Source organism: Epinephelus fuscoguttatus, linkage group LG12 (assembly GCF_011397635.1).
Source record: "Epinephelus fuscoguttatus linkage group LG12, E.fuscoguttatus.final_Chr_v1".
In the NCBI taxonomy this organism is placed as follows: domain Eukaryota; kingdom Metazoa; phylum Chordata; class Actinopteri; order Perciformes; family Serranidae; genus Epinephelus; species Epinephelus fuscoguttatus.
The window spans coordinates 32,292,751-32,310,939 of record NC_064763.1 but is presented as its reverse complement, the minus strand read 5'-3'; the positions used below and the strand labels follow the sequence as shown (position 1 = coordinate 32,310,939).

The window sequence follows — 18,189 nt, the reverse complement described above, 5'->3', positions numbered from 1 at the left end:
ATGTCTGACTGGAGAGATGACGAGATTTGAGACTTCTGTAGGTAAGGGCTGAAAACAAAACTGTCAGACAAATTCAAGGAATGGCAAGAGGCTCTTTGTTTATGACCAAATTATGAACCAGCTATGTGACTGGGGTGTCATCTGCGTCATGTCCTGCCTTGCCTCTAGCACGCTCTACCCAGGTGCCACCCCTCGCCTAAACCAAATGGGAGTATTTATAGGTGAGAACGCTTCTGACACAGACAATCTCCTGCTGTGTGCTACTTGTGTGAAAATAAAGTTCAGACAATGACCGGACCTGATTCTCTGGAGCTCCCATGTGAAATCGGCTAGTGTCAAACACTTAATTTCTTGCATTCTGGTTAATTTTTACGCACCAATTTGTCAATTTGTGGATTTTCTGCAACACTTTAATGTGCAGGATGGCTTTAATTTTGCCAAAATAAAACTCTTTTGCTACTTTCATGTTATAAAAGGGGGAACAAATGCACGTGTTAAATGATGAGGGGGACATGCCCCCTGTGGTCCCCCTGATATCTACACCTATGGCTGCTGTAATGCCATGACAATCACTAGGCTATAAAATAGACTACATGAGGATCACACCACACACATTTTCAGTCTTAAGACAACAGGAATCACACTGCAGCATCACACAAACGACACATCTTGTGTTGATGTTATCATGGATTTCCCCCCCTATGTGTCTCCATTTCATTGGACGGCAGGTAATCTGGGAGAGTTTGCACATCACACTCTTGAGCCCTCCACATGCACCGAGGTGATGAACCGGCTGATGCCTCCCTTTGCCTTAAAAAACCGGGGGCAGCCTTCTGCTTTAAGATGCCCTCCCCAGACCCGCACAAGTAGCCCAATCGCCCTCCTTTCCCAGTCACCTGATTCATGTACTGCCATTTTACACACAAGTTTGACTGGGGGGGGGGGGAGGAAAAAAAAATCGGAATTGGCCTATCGGCAACCTCAACACACAGAGATATACACCCTTTTGTAAGAAGATTAAAAAGACTGGGGGGGATATATAAAAATAAATAATCAAAGCGGCTGAGGTTAGATGCAGCCAGCGCGGGGTGCTGTGTGGATCAGAGAGGTGTTTGCGGTCGGATCTGTGCGTTGCTTCAGAGGAGACACCGGGCGAGGAAGAGGAGGAAAAAGGGAAAGGACAATGGTGTTTTATATCGGCTTTGAAAAATGAGTCTACAGTCATAGGGGATGCCGCATAGATCTGATCATAATCAGCGGTAGTGTTTTCGATTATCTTTATTTCGGATTCAGCCCTCGTACAGGCTCATCCCGCCGGCATCTCAGGGATACATCACAGCTTACTGTACTCTGTCTTATTTTATTACAGGAGCCTACTTTTGATGCAGGCCGCTCTTAATTATACAGATTTTTACATGTGTTATTTCTGCAGCTGGGTCATGCTGATGCCTTCGATTGAATATTAAATGGTTCCCTGGATGTGATCGTCTTATGTTGTATTTGGCCGCCGCATGAATTCTCCCACCGGATCCTCGTCGGTGTACGCTGCTGCTGCTGTCCTCCTCCTCCTCCTCCTCCTGCTCAGACGGCCGATTCTCGCAGAGGGCACTACCCTCCTCCCTGCCTCTAAAGACATTTTGATCGTCCTCCCCGGTTCCCCCCACCCGGACTCCTCGACCATCACTCCGCCTGCCTCCTCTTCCACCACCGCCACCTCCACCACTGCCACCTCCTCCTCAGTAACATGTCGGGACAGTCTTTGACGGACCGGATCGCCGCCGCGCAGCACAGCATGACCGGGTCTGCCATCAGCAAAGCCGTCTGCAAGGCCACGACGCATGAAGTCAGCGGACCCAAGAAGAAACACCTTGACTGTAGGTTAAGCATGCCATCACTGCTTACTGTAGAGATAGCCTGCATGCATCTTTCCTCACAAAGGATAGCTTGTATAAACAGCATCTGTTACCCCCCCCCCCCACCCCCCCACCCCTCTCTCTCTCATCCGGCCCGGTTATGTTTGCAGCCTCTTTAATTAGACACCATAACATTCCCTTAGATTTAAATGGGATTTACGCAGCAAGCAACAATGCATCTGGCTATTAATGTGAGCAGTAAATTTGGGATGCAAGGCGAGGGAGGGGGGGTGTGGGGGGGCAAACAGCCAGGTACAATCTGTGCATGTCATTCAGGGGAAATAGGCCACTCTGGTATGGGCTAATCATTTTGCAACCAGCCGCTTTTACAGTGTAGGCCTATCCATTATTAACGCCACTATCAGCGGCAGCACCACATCTTCTGAAGACACTTCAGCACCAAATGTGCGTTGTGTCTCCAGCAACACCAACATTTTCCCTTCATTTCCACATTCTCACTTTCAAGTTCACTGTCATGTCCTCTGGTGCATTATTGTCATTAATGGATGTGTTGCTGCTGTCAGTGCTGAGGTGCCGGAGGAGCAGAGTGTGTGTGTGTACTGTACAGCCCTGGCTGGTGGGTGTTAGGATGAGGCATTTAAGCAGACAGACTCTTTATCTCCACATTCTGCTAATGAGCTGTGTGTGCAAACTGCAGCAATTATATACACATGGAGGCCAAGGGAGGATTCCTCACATGTAGATTGTACCAGTGATTATTAGGTTAGGTGGCTTTTCTGCCTCGCTATAATTACTTGACGTGATCGATGGGGAGCATGGGTAATCAATGGTGCTGCCAGTCAGACTCACAGTCAGCTACAACAGACAGACAGACAGACACAGACGGGGGCGAATAGCAAGATGGCTAATCAAGAGGAAATCAGTCTGAGAGAAACAACGAGGCAGGTAGCCAAACAGCCTGAGAGTCAGTCATCCAGCCACACACCCGGCCAGTCAGCCGGCAAGTTTGGCAGTGGATTAATCAGTCATGTCCACAGCAGAGGTGACACTGGGAATTCTGGGCTCCCTCACAAGATATGCCACTGGGCGCCTCAACACAATACATCTAAATTAGGGCTGTATCACTTTGCCCTACTAAAAAGGCCATTAAAGCAGAAAAACACCCGGTGGGGGTGTCTGAGAAGGTTCACAAACCCGCTCAGGACAAAAAAGCTCTTTTGTGACTCTTGACATCCAGTAATTACTGCTGCTTTGATGTCATACAAATCTGATCTTGATGCTGACCATCACTTATTTACGTTTTTCAGTGGTTTTACTGCTGTAACCATTTGCGAGGGTTTATATTTTTGCTGGTAAAGATAGAGGATTTATCACAGGTACATTAGCCAACACTGACTGTGATTACGTTTTTAATTTCACAAGATAATCAAGCAGGCTAATGAGTCCAAATGAAGTTTAATTATAAAGAAAATACTCAGTTAAAGGGCATCAAGTGATTGGCACCATTAGTGGTTTATTATTGTGCTTCCCAGAACCACAGTTTTATAAGAACACAGTGCCCCTGCAGTTATTAAATGGTAGAAGGTCGTCCACCTTCAGCACCCGCCATGAGTGGGAGTCTCTCAGAAACTAGTAAATGTCACTTAACTCAAGGGTGAGAGCAGATATTCCCAAAATAGATCTGGAGCATTTACATGACAAATTTTCATTCGTCAAATGGATTATACAAAAAAAAAGTTTGTACCGCTGCTCTCAAGGACAATGAAGTTTCCCTCAGAAAGGGAGGGTTCATTGCGGTCGAGGTGGTTACATGAGGCAGTTTTTTTTGTTCTGATACGGTCCTTATTCTGATCATTAGCGGAATAAAAAGCTCCATGCCAAAGCAGAAACTGAAGGCCTGGCTCAATTCACCCCCCTGGAAGCTTGAATTGAATTTTTAGCTGAATGAATGTTTTGTACTTGAGCCATTCAGATGCAGCTGTTCTAATAGACACAGCTAGCTTTCGCAATAAAACACTTTCTATTTCCTGCTCGAGGGGCCCCTCTTCTCCATCCAGGACATGATATAACATACAACTCTGGCATTTTACCGAGTGCACACGCTGCACTTTGAAGGTGAAGGGATAGATGCAGGAAGGGTGTGTGTGTTTGTGATCAGGAGGTCAGTGGATCTACAGTAATCCCTCGACTGGCTGAGAGGACCGTGGTGGGGAAGTGAATAAAGAGAAGTGTATAAAGAATGCAGAGATAAGGCCATGAACTCAACCGCTCTAAAAGGAGTTTCTGATGAGTCAGCTGTACAAGACTGTGGGTCGATCTCAGGTCTGAGAGTTCAGGTACGTGTGTAACCCACGCTGTTCTTGTGCAATTCACCCCGACCACCACTGGAGTCTCTTCTTATTCAGCCTGCCTGGTCAAACAGGGTCATTAAAAGTGGCACTTGGTCTGTTTTGAAGTAACGGAGGGGTGCAGTCCTCAGCAGGAATGACACTGTGGGTCACAGAATAAGCTTAAAGGAACAACATATAACCAAACAGAGGCTGCTGGTAGGGTTGGACAATATATAGATATGGTATTGATATCGTGATATGAGACTAGAAATCATATTGCATATCATACAGGCCAGTTGGCAGAAGAACATGTTGGCATTGTACGTTTCTGCAAACCACAAATATGTTACATTTGTACGTTTTATACATATCATCTTCAGCGACCTGTTGCCGTTGTTGTCCACCGGGCACTGTGCCACAAAATGTGTTTGTTTTTTTACTGAGACATTTTCTGCCGGGACAGTGCCACGAAAAGCGGTTTCTGCTTTCCCCCCCAAGACATTGCTTCTTTTCCTGCTGTGGTAATGCCATGAAAAGCTTTTGTGTTTCAACGAGACATGGTGGTTGTTATTTACCAAGACACTGACAGCTTCTCCAGCAGTGATTGTGCTGCCAAAATGTTTTCTAAGCCCAAACATGATCTTTCCCCAACCATGCCCAATTGGTTTTCGTGCTTAAATATAACCACACATTAACCGCAGCGCTGTTGAAATGTAAAGAAATGTAAAGTTTAATGTGGTCGCTTCATAATGTACAAATGTAACATAACCATGGTTTACAGAAACATACAATGCCGACAAATTTTCTGGCGACTGGGTTGTATAGTGATATCGTAAGTGTTGTCTTTCCCTGCTTTTAAAGGCTGCATTACAGTAAAGTGGTGTAATTTTCTCACTAGTTCTGTTCTATTATTTGCTTTTACCCACTTAGTCATTATATCCATATTACCAATGATTACTTTTGAAAAAGCTCATTGTATAAATATTTTGTCAAAGCACCCATAGTCAGTCCTTCAATATCCATATTAAGGTATGTTAATATGGATATTGAAGGACTGACTATGGGTGCTTCAATATCCATATTAAGGTATTTTAATTTTAATGTAATTTAATGTAATTTCCACTGGAGCTAATTTACTTAGGTAACGTTTTTCTGTTTGGATCGAAAAGAAAGAACCTAGGCAGTGATTCCGGATCAGTTTATCTAATCTGAGAGGTTTGATAAATACAGAGGACATTTCAATTACCTTTAAAATATACTCAACTTGTTATCCATCAATCCGTGCCAGGCACAGTGAAAAGAAAAGATAAACTGCTGTGCCATTTCTCCAAATGTAATGCATGCTATATCAAATGCAATGCTGGCCATTGAAGCCATTCATTCAGGTCTTATTGGCATTTTTTCTCTTATAGTGTCATGACCTTGACAGACTGGTTGGTGACATAAACGGCCAGTGTTGATTATTTACTGCCCCACAGCAAATGATGAGCATGACAGACAGAGTAATGGATTTTCACTTTCACCAGGCAGTACTCTGCATGGCTGAGATAGCAGAGAGCGGCGATAGAAACCAGATTCATCACACACAGAATAGTAATCAGGCCAAAAATGACCTTCTGACCTGAAAGCACAGTTAGCCGTGTTATTCAGGGATTGATTTATTCAGTTGTGTGTCGGGGCTGTGATAGTGACGTGCGGTAGATGTTTGCAAAAGCAACAAAACGTGTTGAGAATGATCAGGGGCTTTTGCTCCTTGGTGGTCACATTTTTTTTTTGCCTTTTAGCCAAATTAAGTGACATCCAGAGGAAGATGACATGACGACAGACGAAGGAAACTACAATAGATGCTGTGGCTTTGACTCACAGCCAGTCTGACGGGACACAGCATGAATGGATACCCCCACACAGTTACTCCCACATCTGTGTGTCAGTTATAATGGCCCTATCTTGCATTGCAATTTCAGGTCCTGAAATGACTCATTTTATCCAAAGCCAAAGTCGTAAAACATCTTCAATAAAGATTTTAATACAAGTCCCACCAGTCAAAGCGGCCTTGGCTTTATATTTGATCCTAACTAGCATTACTAATGCTGTGAAATGACTTGATGACATTATGTTGTCATCTTGTTCTCTGTATTAATGTGTGTACGCTGTTATTCTAAATCTTATTTCTAATTGTGGTATTGATGTACATTATTTCCTACCTGGACTGCACTTTATCAGACATCCCACTTGGCAGTCAATATTTCATCACCTCCCTCTGGCTATCTACATTGTCACCTGTCGATAATTAAATCCTAGCTGATGTATTATCACCCAAAGGAATACATGCAGCCAAACCCAGCATGGAAGTATTTGACTAAAGAAGCTCTATTACTCAGGTGTGATTACACTCAAGTAGAAGCATGAGTGCTTTGCTGTTACTCTGCGAAAGGTAATGTTTTTAAATGAGCCATGCTAGCAGCTCTGTGAGGCTGTACTTAGCCACAGTGCTGCTCTGAGCTAAATGCTAACATCAGCATTCAATAAAGGCCTAAGGCTGGAGGCTGGAGTGTTTTTTCACTATTCTCTTAATTTATTGTGTCTAATCCAACATACTGCCGCAAAAACAAGAACAAGTCACATAAATACAGTCCAGCTGCAGATTTAAATACTTCCTTATAAGAATGCATATCAGTATCTCCACCGCAATTAACAATATCGCCTGATGATAAGCATTTAAACTCACTTAAGCATAAAATATTGCAGCTGACATGTGAAGCTCGCCAATTTGCACACACTATTAGCTTTTAATTAGCTTAAAAATCCAACAATTCTCCATAACTGAAACTAGAAGGGCACACAGAGAGCACATGCAGACCTCCGCCAAGGCCAATGGTCTAGACTTTTATATGGAAATCTGCAAGCACAACTATTATATATGTTTCAACATATTCCCAAAAGTGTTAGAATAAAGCCAAAATATGGTTGAGCCTTTCTGAAGCATCATCATCTCAGCTGTGCATTTATTATATACTTATAAACTAGGGCCAATAACACTGTTTTTTTTTTGTTTTTTTTTTGTGAAGCGTAAGGATTGAACATTTTTCCTTAATATCTCTGATGGAGTTTGTCACAGACAGTTCACATTTGGATGTGCGTTACAGTATTATTAGTTGGATGATATGTGTGTATTTATGTTTCTACAGCTGCGCCTTAGTTTGAGAGAAAAGTGTTGTTAATTGTGGCGGTTCTCCATGAAACCAAGTTTGAGCAAGTACATGTGTAAGCTACCACAGAGGATTACTGGTACCCATGAATGTGTATTGTGATATGGAATCGTTGTATTTCTGTAATACATCTGAACTTTACTAACTTTACTACCATATACTGTATTTCAAGATGTTTGGCAGTTATTCCACCAAGGTCAAACGCAGTTTATTGTACTGTTCATGAAAGTGAAAAATATTTTGTGTATTTGCCCTGTGATTTGGATCTGCTCCAGAACTGTATTTGTTCCTTGGTCCATGCTACACCCTCCCACTAAGTTCCATGAAAGTCAGGCCAGTAGTTTCTCCATAATCCCGCTGACAATCAGACAAACCGGAACAAAAACATAAACTCCTTGGATGAGCATAAATTAAATTGACCAAACTTAACAATTAACTTTATACTTACAGAAATTATAAATGCCACTGACCTGCATGTTTGTTACAGCCACCATGCAGCAAAAATAGACAAGGTGTGAAACTATGTTCACCTTCTTAGTTTAGCATGTTATCATGCTAACATTTGAGACATTAAGCCTACCATACACTAGAGGACTTGAAGACATTTTAAAGACTAAAATCTGACACCCTCTTACATCTAAAGACTGTTTGAATCTTTAGTCACACACTAAGATTTTGCAAAGTCTGAGGACCTTGCAGGGTCACTATTTTTAAAACTACAACTAGATTCATTTTGAGATTATATCCCATCCTGCTCCTGGTGGAACATAGTACACCAAATGTCCCTTTAAGAAATTTGATATATTAACAGTTCCTTACGTGTCCGCAAAACACATAACTCTATAAACAAGATAACAGGTGTCATGTGTGGACAGTATTCTTGTTAATTCTACATCAGTATAATCCATAAAGATAAACTGTATTTGTGTGCAAACTTTACATTTTGGATTTTCTTGACTCAACTCGCTACCACCCTCCATTGGTTAGCTGTACTATTATAGTGGGAGGAGGCCATGGGAATGAGAGGCGAACCTTTTAAAAAAAACTAAGATTTCTCACTAAAATAAGTGTGGGGTGGATCAGATTTACGCCAAATTAAACACGGACTCTTGCTCACTCCACAGTTTATTTTCTCCTGCTTTTCCACGGTACAAGAGAACCGAGACTTGTTTACGTTCTTATGCCTCCCTGGCATCCCCTTCATGTTTACCGTCCACCTAGTTTGCTGCTTCTTGTTTGGTGCTAAAGAGAGTGGAGCGATTGGTTGTTGGCAATGTTCACATCAGTGAACTCCAGTATTTGTATGAATGAAGATGGAAAACTTTATATAATATTAAACATGCTTGATTTCATGGGAACATCAAGACGACCACCTTACACCAAATGATTGAGGTCACAACAGGCAGCACCAACTGGAGTAAAACTCAGGATTTTATTCTGACATTGGAAATGTGTCTGCGGCAGTGAAAGTGTCATTTGGTGTAAGGCATAAGAAGTACAGCTGAGGCTGATGGAAACCAAAAGTACAGGAGAAATTAAACTGATGATGGTGCCAGATGAAAAGTTCAGTGAAAAGTGAACTAACTCAAAGGAGAACATGAATGTCCACACCAGATTTCATGGTAATCCCTCCAGTAGTTGTTGAGATATTTCAGTCCAAACCAAAGTAGTGCACTGACATTGCCATCCATAGAGCGACGCAGTTAGCATGACTAAAAAGTGTGTTGCTTGTGCAACTTACTGGTTTGTTTGTTCCCTTTTGACAGGAAACATTAATTAGCTGAAATCAATATGGTCCCATTAATTATTGAGCCAGGAAGGAAATTCACAAACAAACCATTAACAATGTGTAAAGCATGACTGAACGCTACCATTACCATGTAGTGTGTTGATATTAATGCCCAGAGATTTAATTAGGAGAAGAGAAACAAAGAAATCCGTAGAATAAAAACAGAAATAACCAGAGGTGATTCCAGGATACTTCAGGGGTCTCATCAGATTCATAGCGGTCAGATATGGATCATCTTTTATGACGTTAGCATTGCTATTCATGGATATTTATTCAAAATGTTTCACTTTCCACTTTCAGATTTTGGAGTTACACAGATCTTTATATTTGGCCCTAGTACAGGGGACTAAATGTCATGACGCTATTGCAGCAGAGAGTCTGACAGTCGTGGCAGGCAAAGTTGGACGAGTCGTTGAAGACTTTAATCAGTATTGTTACAGTTATTACCAGCTGCCTTGCTGAGGTTTTCACACTCCAAAATAACATAAAATAAAGTAAAGATGAACAGGATTGGAGCATTAGCTGCGGTGAACTGCGGGTGCTTCGGCGCCTTTGACATGCTTCAAACATTTAACCGTGGTATCAACTGGGACTCTTTGGTATCCAGCGTTTCAGTGGGCGCAGAAAACTTCACAGAGCTTTGAAATAAACCCTGATAACCTCTGATCCTGTGGAAGAAACAGACCCCAGATTTGCCTCAGAAACCGAACCGTGCTTGAAGTTTTCTCACAGTAACTCGGTGGAAAATCTCTCCTCTGTCTGTCTTTGAGTGCAAGTTCACTTCAGCTTACTCCCCCAGCGGTTTCACTCACTGAATCTGCCTTTTTAATTTAGTCCCTTTATTTGCCATCACGTGTTGATGTGCTGTTCTTTACCATGCTGTGCTCTGCTGTCAAACTCAAGTACCATCACTTCTCAACTTGATTCTTTTCATGTCATGTGATCATATTTGTGAGTGATTAATTCTTTTATGTTATTGTGTCACTTTGTTCCAGTGTTCCTTCACTAAATACGATATGTGGTTCACACAACATTAGCTCAGGTCCTGTTCCTGTTTGGGTTTTAAATAATCTGCACTATCTCAAGTTTTTACAGTAAAACAGGGAACATTGTGTTTATGAGTCTGAACATGGACTTTTAGAGCAAAATACTGAAATAAATGTAATTGATTTTTCCAGGAAAAGATCTTAAACTTTGTGATAAATATCACTGGACAGACTGCACGGAGCAGCTCTGCAGTAAAAGTCCATTTAAACAAAGGGTTTTACTGTAAAACACACAAGGTCAAGTTTAGAGAAATAATTATCTTTGCCACTGAAGATATTAACAAGCTTTTCTTTGTAGTAATCCAACTGAATCACAGCTGTATAAGCACATAAGAATGAAGCATGTTTCTGCTACTGAAAGCTTGATTCTTTAACAAGGGAGTCCGTAAATCTCTGAGATTAAACAGAAGCCGAACATACTTCACATTTTGATCTTTAGCCAGAGAAATCCTTCAAGAATTTAGGGCATTGTTCCACCAGGCGATCGTTAAGCGTTCACTGCTGAATTTTGAATGACCTATTATTTTTTAGGATGCATCACTGTAAATATAAAACTGAAAACTCTGTTGCTTTAAAAGATGGATTCTGTTCTCGAGTTAACTTGGCAGATCTTCATTTAAAAAACACACGCTCAGCTTGCCATTTGTCGGACCTTTTAAATCCGACATGCAGCAGAACACTGAGCCATTTTTCCTTTCGAAATGTGTTCCACATTTGCTTTGAACAGACAATTTACACTCCGGAGGCGAGTCTCAGTGGGCAAACATTGGAGTGAACTCAGTTTTAGTCCATCACTGCTAACAAAGATCCTCTGGAAGAAAACTCTGATTCATTATTCACCGTCAGGCTATTCATCTCACAGTCTTTAAAAAGCAGTATCCATCCCTCACTGATGTTGAATTGACCTTGGAAAGCAACATTCCATCTTTTGAGTTGATATTTTATTGGCGTTTTGTTGGAGTAAGTATGTAGCACCGTTGAACTGCTGCCACAACATAGATTTTGTGATAAACCAGCCCTGGTTCTGATTCATCCGTCCATACAGTCTGTATCATTAAATAATCATTTGTTTATTGACTTGTGTGCTGATATTGAGTGAGTCAAAATTAATGCATCAGTCAATAAGACTGCATTCATCGTGGCCGTTCATTCATTCTATCGATTCTTAATAACTCAACCTGTAAGCTCTCTCAGGTTATAAATTATAATATTGGCATGTGGCTGCTGCTTTTATTCAGTGACTTACACTGAGGGAACAGGCAGGTAGATAGAAGTCAAACCTGCGACTTTACAAATGATCTCTTACCTCTTGGCCACATGTCTGTTCTTAAAGTCTTTGCTCTGCTAATTATTGGTTTATTCTTTTACAGTTTTCTCTGCATGCTCAGATTCTTCCATGCTATGTTTTGTCTCCCCAGACCTGATCCATTGCACCAATGAGCTGAACGTCAGCATCCCTCACCTGGCAGACACACTGCTGGAGCGCACAGCCAGCAACAGCTGGATAGTGGTTTTCAAAGCGCTCATCACCACACACCACCTCATGATGTACGGCAACGAGGTGAGCTGAGCACACCAACATATTGAAGCCCAGAGAGGACAAAGATGGTTGTTTTTTTCAAATTCTCAAAATGACTCAGAAGTGGTTTTTCACCTTGACACAGGAGTGCAAACTTTTCACCTTTCAGCAAAAATCAGTAATTGAATCCAAAATAGGTCAGATCAGATCAGTTTTTACAAGATGCATGTGTTCTTTTCTTTATGCCACGATAATATCGACCACAACTTAATTAAACATTTGTCTGTTGGATTTATTTTGACATGAGACTGAATCATGAGACAGCACATTTGCTTAGCTAAAATCAACATATGTTACTTGATGTGGTTGAATTCAACGATCGTTACAGCAGTTAAATTATGTCGCTTGAGAAAAGGGCAAATGCTAAGCTCACTGAAAATGACAAGAGCTGAATTGAAATTACCTGGTGACAGTTTTTCTTTTATTTGTAGTGGCTGTGAAATCCTTTTATAAATTTTGTATCTGACCCCTGCCATTTAACTGACCAAACAGCAGCAAGAGCTGAAAAGAGAAAAAAACAAGTACAGTTTTAGCTACTATCTAATACAATGTACTTTAACATAATTTCAGACCCTGGACCCCCCTGAAGGGTTCGCATCTTTGCTACCTTTATCACCCCTGATGATATTAAAGTCTGCTTGAATGAGATCAAAATGCATTATGTGGCCTCTATAGAACAAAAATGTTAAAAACTTTTTAGAATACAACTGATTCTTTAAATGTATTCATAAATATTGTTCTCATAATACTGGGATTTAGCTTGATTTGTTTCGGATACACAGTTATGAAGCAAAAACTACCATATCCTGACAGCCGTGGGTCAGTTTAGATCACTCTTGTTATTTGAGAGTTACATCAGAATATAAGGGGTGTAAATCACGTTTCATCACAATATGGTATGATATCAATTAATTGGACAACATCACAATATTTGCTGATATCACAAAGTCTGCCACGGTGCGATTTTGACTTGATTAAACTCAGTAGCCTGTGACTGATATGAGACGATATCAGCAAACATCCTCGGTGCCTTTCTTGGCTCGTTAGCATTATCTGCCTGGTGCTAGGCCGCTAGCACTGTTTGAATGTTTAGGAAGGAGGTGAGCTTGGATGGAATTGGTGACACATCATGGGAATTTCAAAATAAAGGCATATCTTAAAGATGACAAAATGTATCTATGTTTGGATAATGTTGGATCACTGAATCTATAAATCAATCCAGATTAATGCATTGTAACACACCTACACCTACATGCATTGGTTTGTCTAGTTGGTAGTAAGAGTGATGTGCTACAGAATATCCGCTTCAGGATGAGCACACTCGATCAGCACTGAGATGATTCGTCAGTTTTCCATTAGTCAGTGGACAGAAAACCATTTGGCAACAATTTAGATAATCTCTTAATTGTCGAGGGGAAACAATTCACAGATTTATTGATAATTTAATGTGAGCTGCAGCCTCGCACAAGATGATAAACTATTAATGAAGCATCAGAGCAGAGCACACAGGAAAGTCTATATGAAAGGATGAAAGTAAGACATTTCCTGTACAACCTACTCTGCAGCTCCACACGCACACACAAACATGAGAGACTGATTGCCAATCGGCTCACTCAAGTCATCGATCTATCCAGAGACTGACATTTCACTCACCAGGATGTAGCAATTTCTCTCCAACTGTTGCAGCGAGTTTCATTGAAGCCGTATCTTCCACGTGTCCAGCAAGGACGGATGATGTATCCCGCTGACATTTCAATGGCCGGCGTGACAAATCACCTCACTCCGCTTTGCTCACATTGCAGGAGCTGCAACCAAAACATCAAACATGTTAAACGATGAGCATCTCAGAGTAGAAAGAGTGATTACAGCGGGTACACTGACCCTCTCCAAGTATTTAAACTAGAAAGTTTTTTGCAAAACGGGTAGCGACGTGATGTTTTGAGTTTAAACAGTTAGTGCCCCATGTATTGGCACCTTTATTTCTATAGAGTAATGTAGTTCTTGTTAAAACAGGATTCTGGAATTGGATCATAGTAAACTTTGACATTCAAGTTTCCCTTTCATGACTTTGAGACAAGAAATATGCTCATGAAGCTACAACTCCTGTCTACAAATGATCTCCTCTCCTTGCAAGACAAACACACTGTTACTGTGTCTGAATGGACATGACATGACATTGTCAGAGAACCTCAGATATGTCACTAACTCTTTCTTCTGTCCTTTTTCCATCAGAGATTGATGCAGTACCTTGCCTCCAGAAACACGCTCTTCAACCTCAACAACTTTCTAGATAAAGCTGCACTACAAGGTGATTTAATGCCATTTGGCTGTTTGTAAACTCAGCAGTGCTGCACGTCTAACAAAATGACTTTATGTCCGACTCTCCCCGGCTCTGTAACGCTATCAATAAGCCCATTTCAGAGAGAAGCTGCAGTCCAGGATTGAAACTCTACAGATAAATGTGCCCTTTGTTTGATACAAGAAGCTGCTGAATGTTACTGAAAATGGAAACACATGCTCACTGACTTTGTAATTCAATATACTGGCTCAGTACCCGTTCAGAACAATCCCTTTTCGGAACGGGCCGATTGCCTGGCCTTGGTGCTTACAGCTTTCTTGAGTCCTGCTCGTGCAAACAGCTTCACATGATGGCTGCACAATAAAAATTCTTTATTATCATACCAGTTTCCATAAATACATGACAAAAGATGTGATATTACACTTTGAATACAGTTAACAACATATTGAATTAAATTCTGTTTATAGGCGCTATTTTGTCTGATACGCGTCATGCAGTTACAACTCTCTGGCCAATTTGACAGAGCCCTCTTCGTCAGGCATCGTCTGACGGGGCAGAATCTGCACACATGCGAGTGAGCTTTATTAGACTAGTGCTGCCATACTGCAGGTGGAAAGTGGGACAAGAGTGCAGACAAAAGTGGGAATGCCAGAGAGGAATTTGTGCCGAAAAAAGACAAATAGCACATCAGCTCTCTGGCAATGTTTTGGAAACAGGAGAGATGACATGGCACAAGCACAGCTACTGGGTAAATCTTAGCCAAGAACAGTTTACACTTTTAATATCCGTTTATTGCAAATGATGGCGTTATTGTGATAGTTCACAAAGTTATTGCATAACTTCCTCATAATGTAGAGCCCTACTTCACACTCGACACTGCACCTCTGTGTATATGCATGATTTGCAAACAGCTAGCTACTTGGGACCAGGTTATTGTCAGGAACGAAAATGTTCATTCTGAGAGGCACATGTCTGATTTTTAAATTGTTTGAGTTTGTTACAATGAGATACCTTCAGTCTCTTTAAATTCATCTGCTGTTAATAGAGAGCGAGCTGTACCCTGCATGCTGTTCAGTGGTGTAACAGCTATTAGAAGTTCCCTCTCAATACACTACACTGTGAGTATATAACACACTATTAATATATCCTGTAGATCTCAAGAGGTCGCACTCAACACTGCAGTTCCTTGGGTCTTCAGCAATACTCCTGCCAAGTGTGAAGCTGATTGGATGAACAGTTGTCAAGAAATCGACCGGCTGCCATTTTAGTTAGATTCAAAAGTAAAACTGCATGAGTAAATAAATCTCAAGGTCAGACGGTGCGAGGGCCAGTGTGGAGAAAAGCAGATTGCTCATGGAGGAGTTAGTCCATTTCATATGAGAGGGATTATGGCTTCTTAACCTGGAGTGAAAATAGGCCAAGGTGACCAGTCTCTAACTGCAGCGCCCCCTCTGTGCCTCCCCAGGGTATAACATGTCAACTTTCATCAGACGCTACAGCCGCTACCTGAATGAAAAAGCCATGTCTTACAGACTAGCAGCAGTGGACTTCACCAAGATGAAGAGAGGGTAAATAACTCAACACACACTACTAACATACACCTCAGATACTGGATATGAGGGGGCATTATGGGCCTTTTTATCCCAACAGGATGTGAATATTGTTTTCCACTTTTCATCAGATGGCACTAGATGCATGTTTAAACATATTTGCTATTTAGTTGAACAGCAGCAACTAGCAACAGTCATTCATAAAGTCATAGCGAGTCAGTCAGAGAGTCATAAAGTCAGCCAACTGAGCTTCACCTATAAAGATAGTTAACTTACAGTGTAGTTAACGTCAGCTACTATAAGCTACTGGTCAGGTTGAAGTGTATTGAACTGAGAAGATGGAGAATATGTTATTTCAAAATGAACAGTCTCACTTTTGATGTGTTTCTTGCTGCTAACCCACACTGGGAGCGTGTATCAGTGGGACCTCCTTACACACATAAACACACACATCAGTCTGCAGGCCTGATGAGTCCTGTGTGTGTGTTGCATGTGTGTCTGTGTACATGTATTCCTGTTTGTTACCAGGGCTGACGGCGTGATGCGCACCATGAACACAGAGAAGTTGATTAAGACTCTGCCCATCATTCAGAACCAGCTGGATGCACTGCTGGATTTCCAGGTAAACACCCGACTTAAAGACACAAGACTTGTATTTAAAACACTGCAATGTCTTGATACAGTCTGTTTCTTTCTTTCCTCCAGCCCAACTCCAACGAGCTGACTAACGGAGTGATCAACACAGCTTTCATGTTGCTGTTTAAAGACTCCATACGGTTGTTTGCAGCATACAACGAAGGGGTCATCAACATGCTGGGTAAACAATACATACTGTACAATCCCACACATTTTCATGGACAAAATTTCACAAATTTTCCATGACATTCAAGGACCTATAAAGAATTTTCCAGCACCATTCATGGCATAACAAGAACATAACTGTGTATATTTTACTCTAAATGTCAATTGTATTATAGATGGTCCATGGACATGAAGCAACAGAGCTCCCAGAGTGGGGGAATGACAGCCAACTATTTAGCTGGCCTGCTGGTTAATTTATCAAAAATAAGAATACTCTATATCTTTGAACAATCACGCGCCACTTTCAGAGCAGTTAAGACAAAATCAAAGTACTCATTGGTGCTCCAAGTGACAATTAAACACCCTGACATGCCCACATCAATTGCTTCATCTCAAAAATGTGATGCAGTTCAAAAAGACCATGGAGGCATAGGTATGGAAACTTTGGGATTCCATGGCCCTAAATTTTAAATCCCACTGTCACAACATTATTTATCTGTCCCCACTTGCCTGACTCTCATACATGGGAGAGATGAAACATCGGGAGAAAATGAAGAAACACACACTGGAAATTATTTCCAGGAAGTTACAATTTGTAACTGTGACATTTAACAATAAATTACATTATTATCACATCACAGGCTTTTACTGTGATATTAAACTGAATTCAATTTTTTTTGTGAAATTCATGCACATAAATAATATAATAATTTTACAGAAGTAGTTTAACTGTGAGTTTACAGTGAAATACAGTAATTCTACGGGAGCATATTGCTAAATCACGGTAATCAATTGTACATAAACTGTGAAGTTACAGTAAAATTCAGTAATTTACAGGAACGCACTGCTATATCACAGTAATGTAATGGGCATTTACTGTGAGGTTACAGTTAAACGTAATAATGTTAACGGAGCATACAGCTGTCATTTCACACCAATTTACTGTAAAAATGACACAGTAATTAACAGTGGAAGTAATGCAACTGGTAGCCGGTAATTTAGTGTACATGTACAGTCAAATATTTTATAGTGTAAGCGATGGCAAACGTCAGGCATTAACACATCGATATTGGAGCTATGTTATGCCAACAGCTACAGACAATAAATTTGCACTTATTTTACATTACATGAAAGGTGATCTATGGAAGATTACAGGAACAATTTAATTACACAGAGCAAAATTCCATCATTTTTCATCATTGACTTTTCCAGGTTTTCCATGACCATGGGAACCCTGTACAATGGAGCAGATACAGTTGTATTAATACCGTAATCTGCCTCAGATTTTGAGATCACAAGACTGTAACTCAGTTCTTCTATGAGGGGAAATCTGTTTTTCTTCTGACTGTCTCTAAAAGTCCAATTAAAGATCACCTTCTTTTCTTCCATTAATTATTAAGCTAGTGAGTAGTGAGGGGCTGGGAACAGACCATTGCACTCTTCAGTGAGGAGTTCATTAAATGATTCATTACTTAATTGATCTGATCTAAACGATGGTTATATAGTGGACTCTATGTGGACTTTATTACAGCCTGCACGTAAACCTGATGTGCAGGGCTTATCAGGACAAATCAGTAGCAGATTGATTTTTAAGCAGTTTGTTTTATTGTATACACTTTCTAACATTTTCATCTAGCACCTCAGAGGGCTATAAATCCTGATTTAGGATTTACTGAACATGTGCTTTTGCTTTATTTGTGAATAGATAGTGA

At 40.9% G+C, this 18,189-nt stretch overlaps 2 protein-coding genes across 3 annotated transcripts in view; one reads left to right on the top strand and one right to left on the bottom strand.

Moving 5' to 3' along the window:
* Positions 1-18,189, bottom strand: part of LOC125898682 (ras-related protein Rab-39B-like) — a 45,833-nt gene that overhangs the window by 20,791 nt on the left and 6,853 nt on the right. The window contains exon 5 of the mRNA XM_049592521.1: positions 13,481-13,632. The gene's annotated coding sequence lies outside the window, so the exon portion shown is untranslated. The remainder of the gene's footprint in view (positions 1-13,480; positions 13,633-18,189) is intronic.
* The window catches only part of LOC125898679 (phosphatidylinositol-binding clathrin assembly protein-like), a 36,879-nt gene continuing 19,646 nt past the window's right edge, over positions 957-18,189 (top strand). For both annotated transcript variants that reach the window (XM_049592518.1, XM_049592517.1), the window contains exons 1-6: positions 957-1,874; positions 11,667-11,809; positions 14,060-14,135; positions 15,592-15,694; positions 16,205-16,298; positions 16,382-16,493. In XM_049592518.1, the coding sequence (XP_049448475.1) occupies positions 1,745-1,874; positions 11,667-11,809; positions 14,060-14,135; positions 15,592-15,694; positions 16,205-16,298; positions 16,382-16,493 (658 nt within the window). In that variant the 5' untranslated portion in view covers positions 957-1,744. The remainder of the gene's footprint in view (positions 1,875-11,666; positions 11,810-14,059; positions 14,136-15,591; positions 15,695-16,204; positions 16,299-16,381; positions 16,494-18,189) is intronic.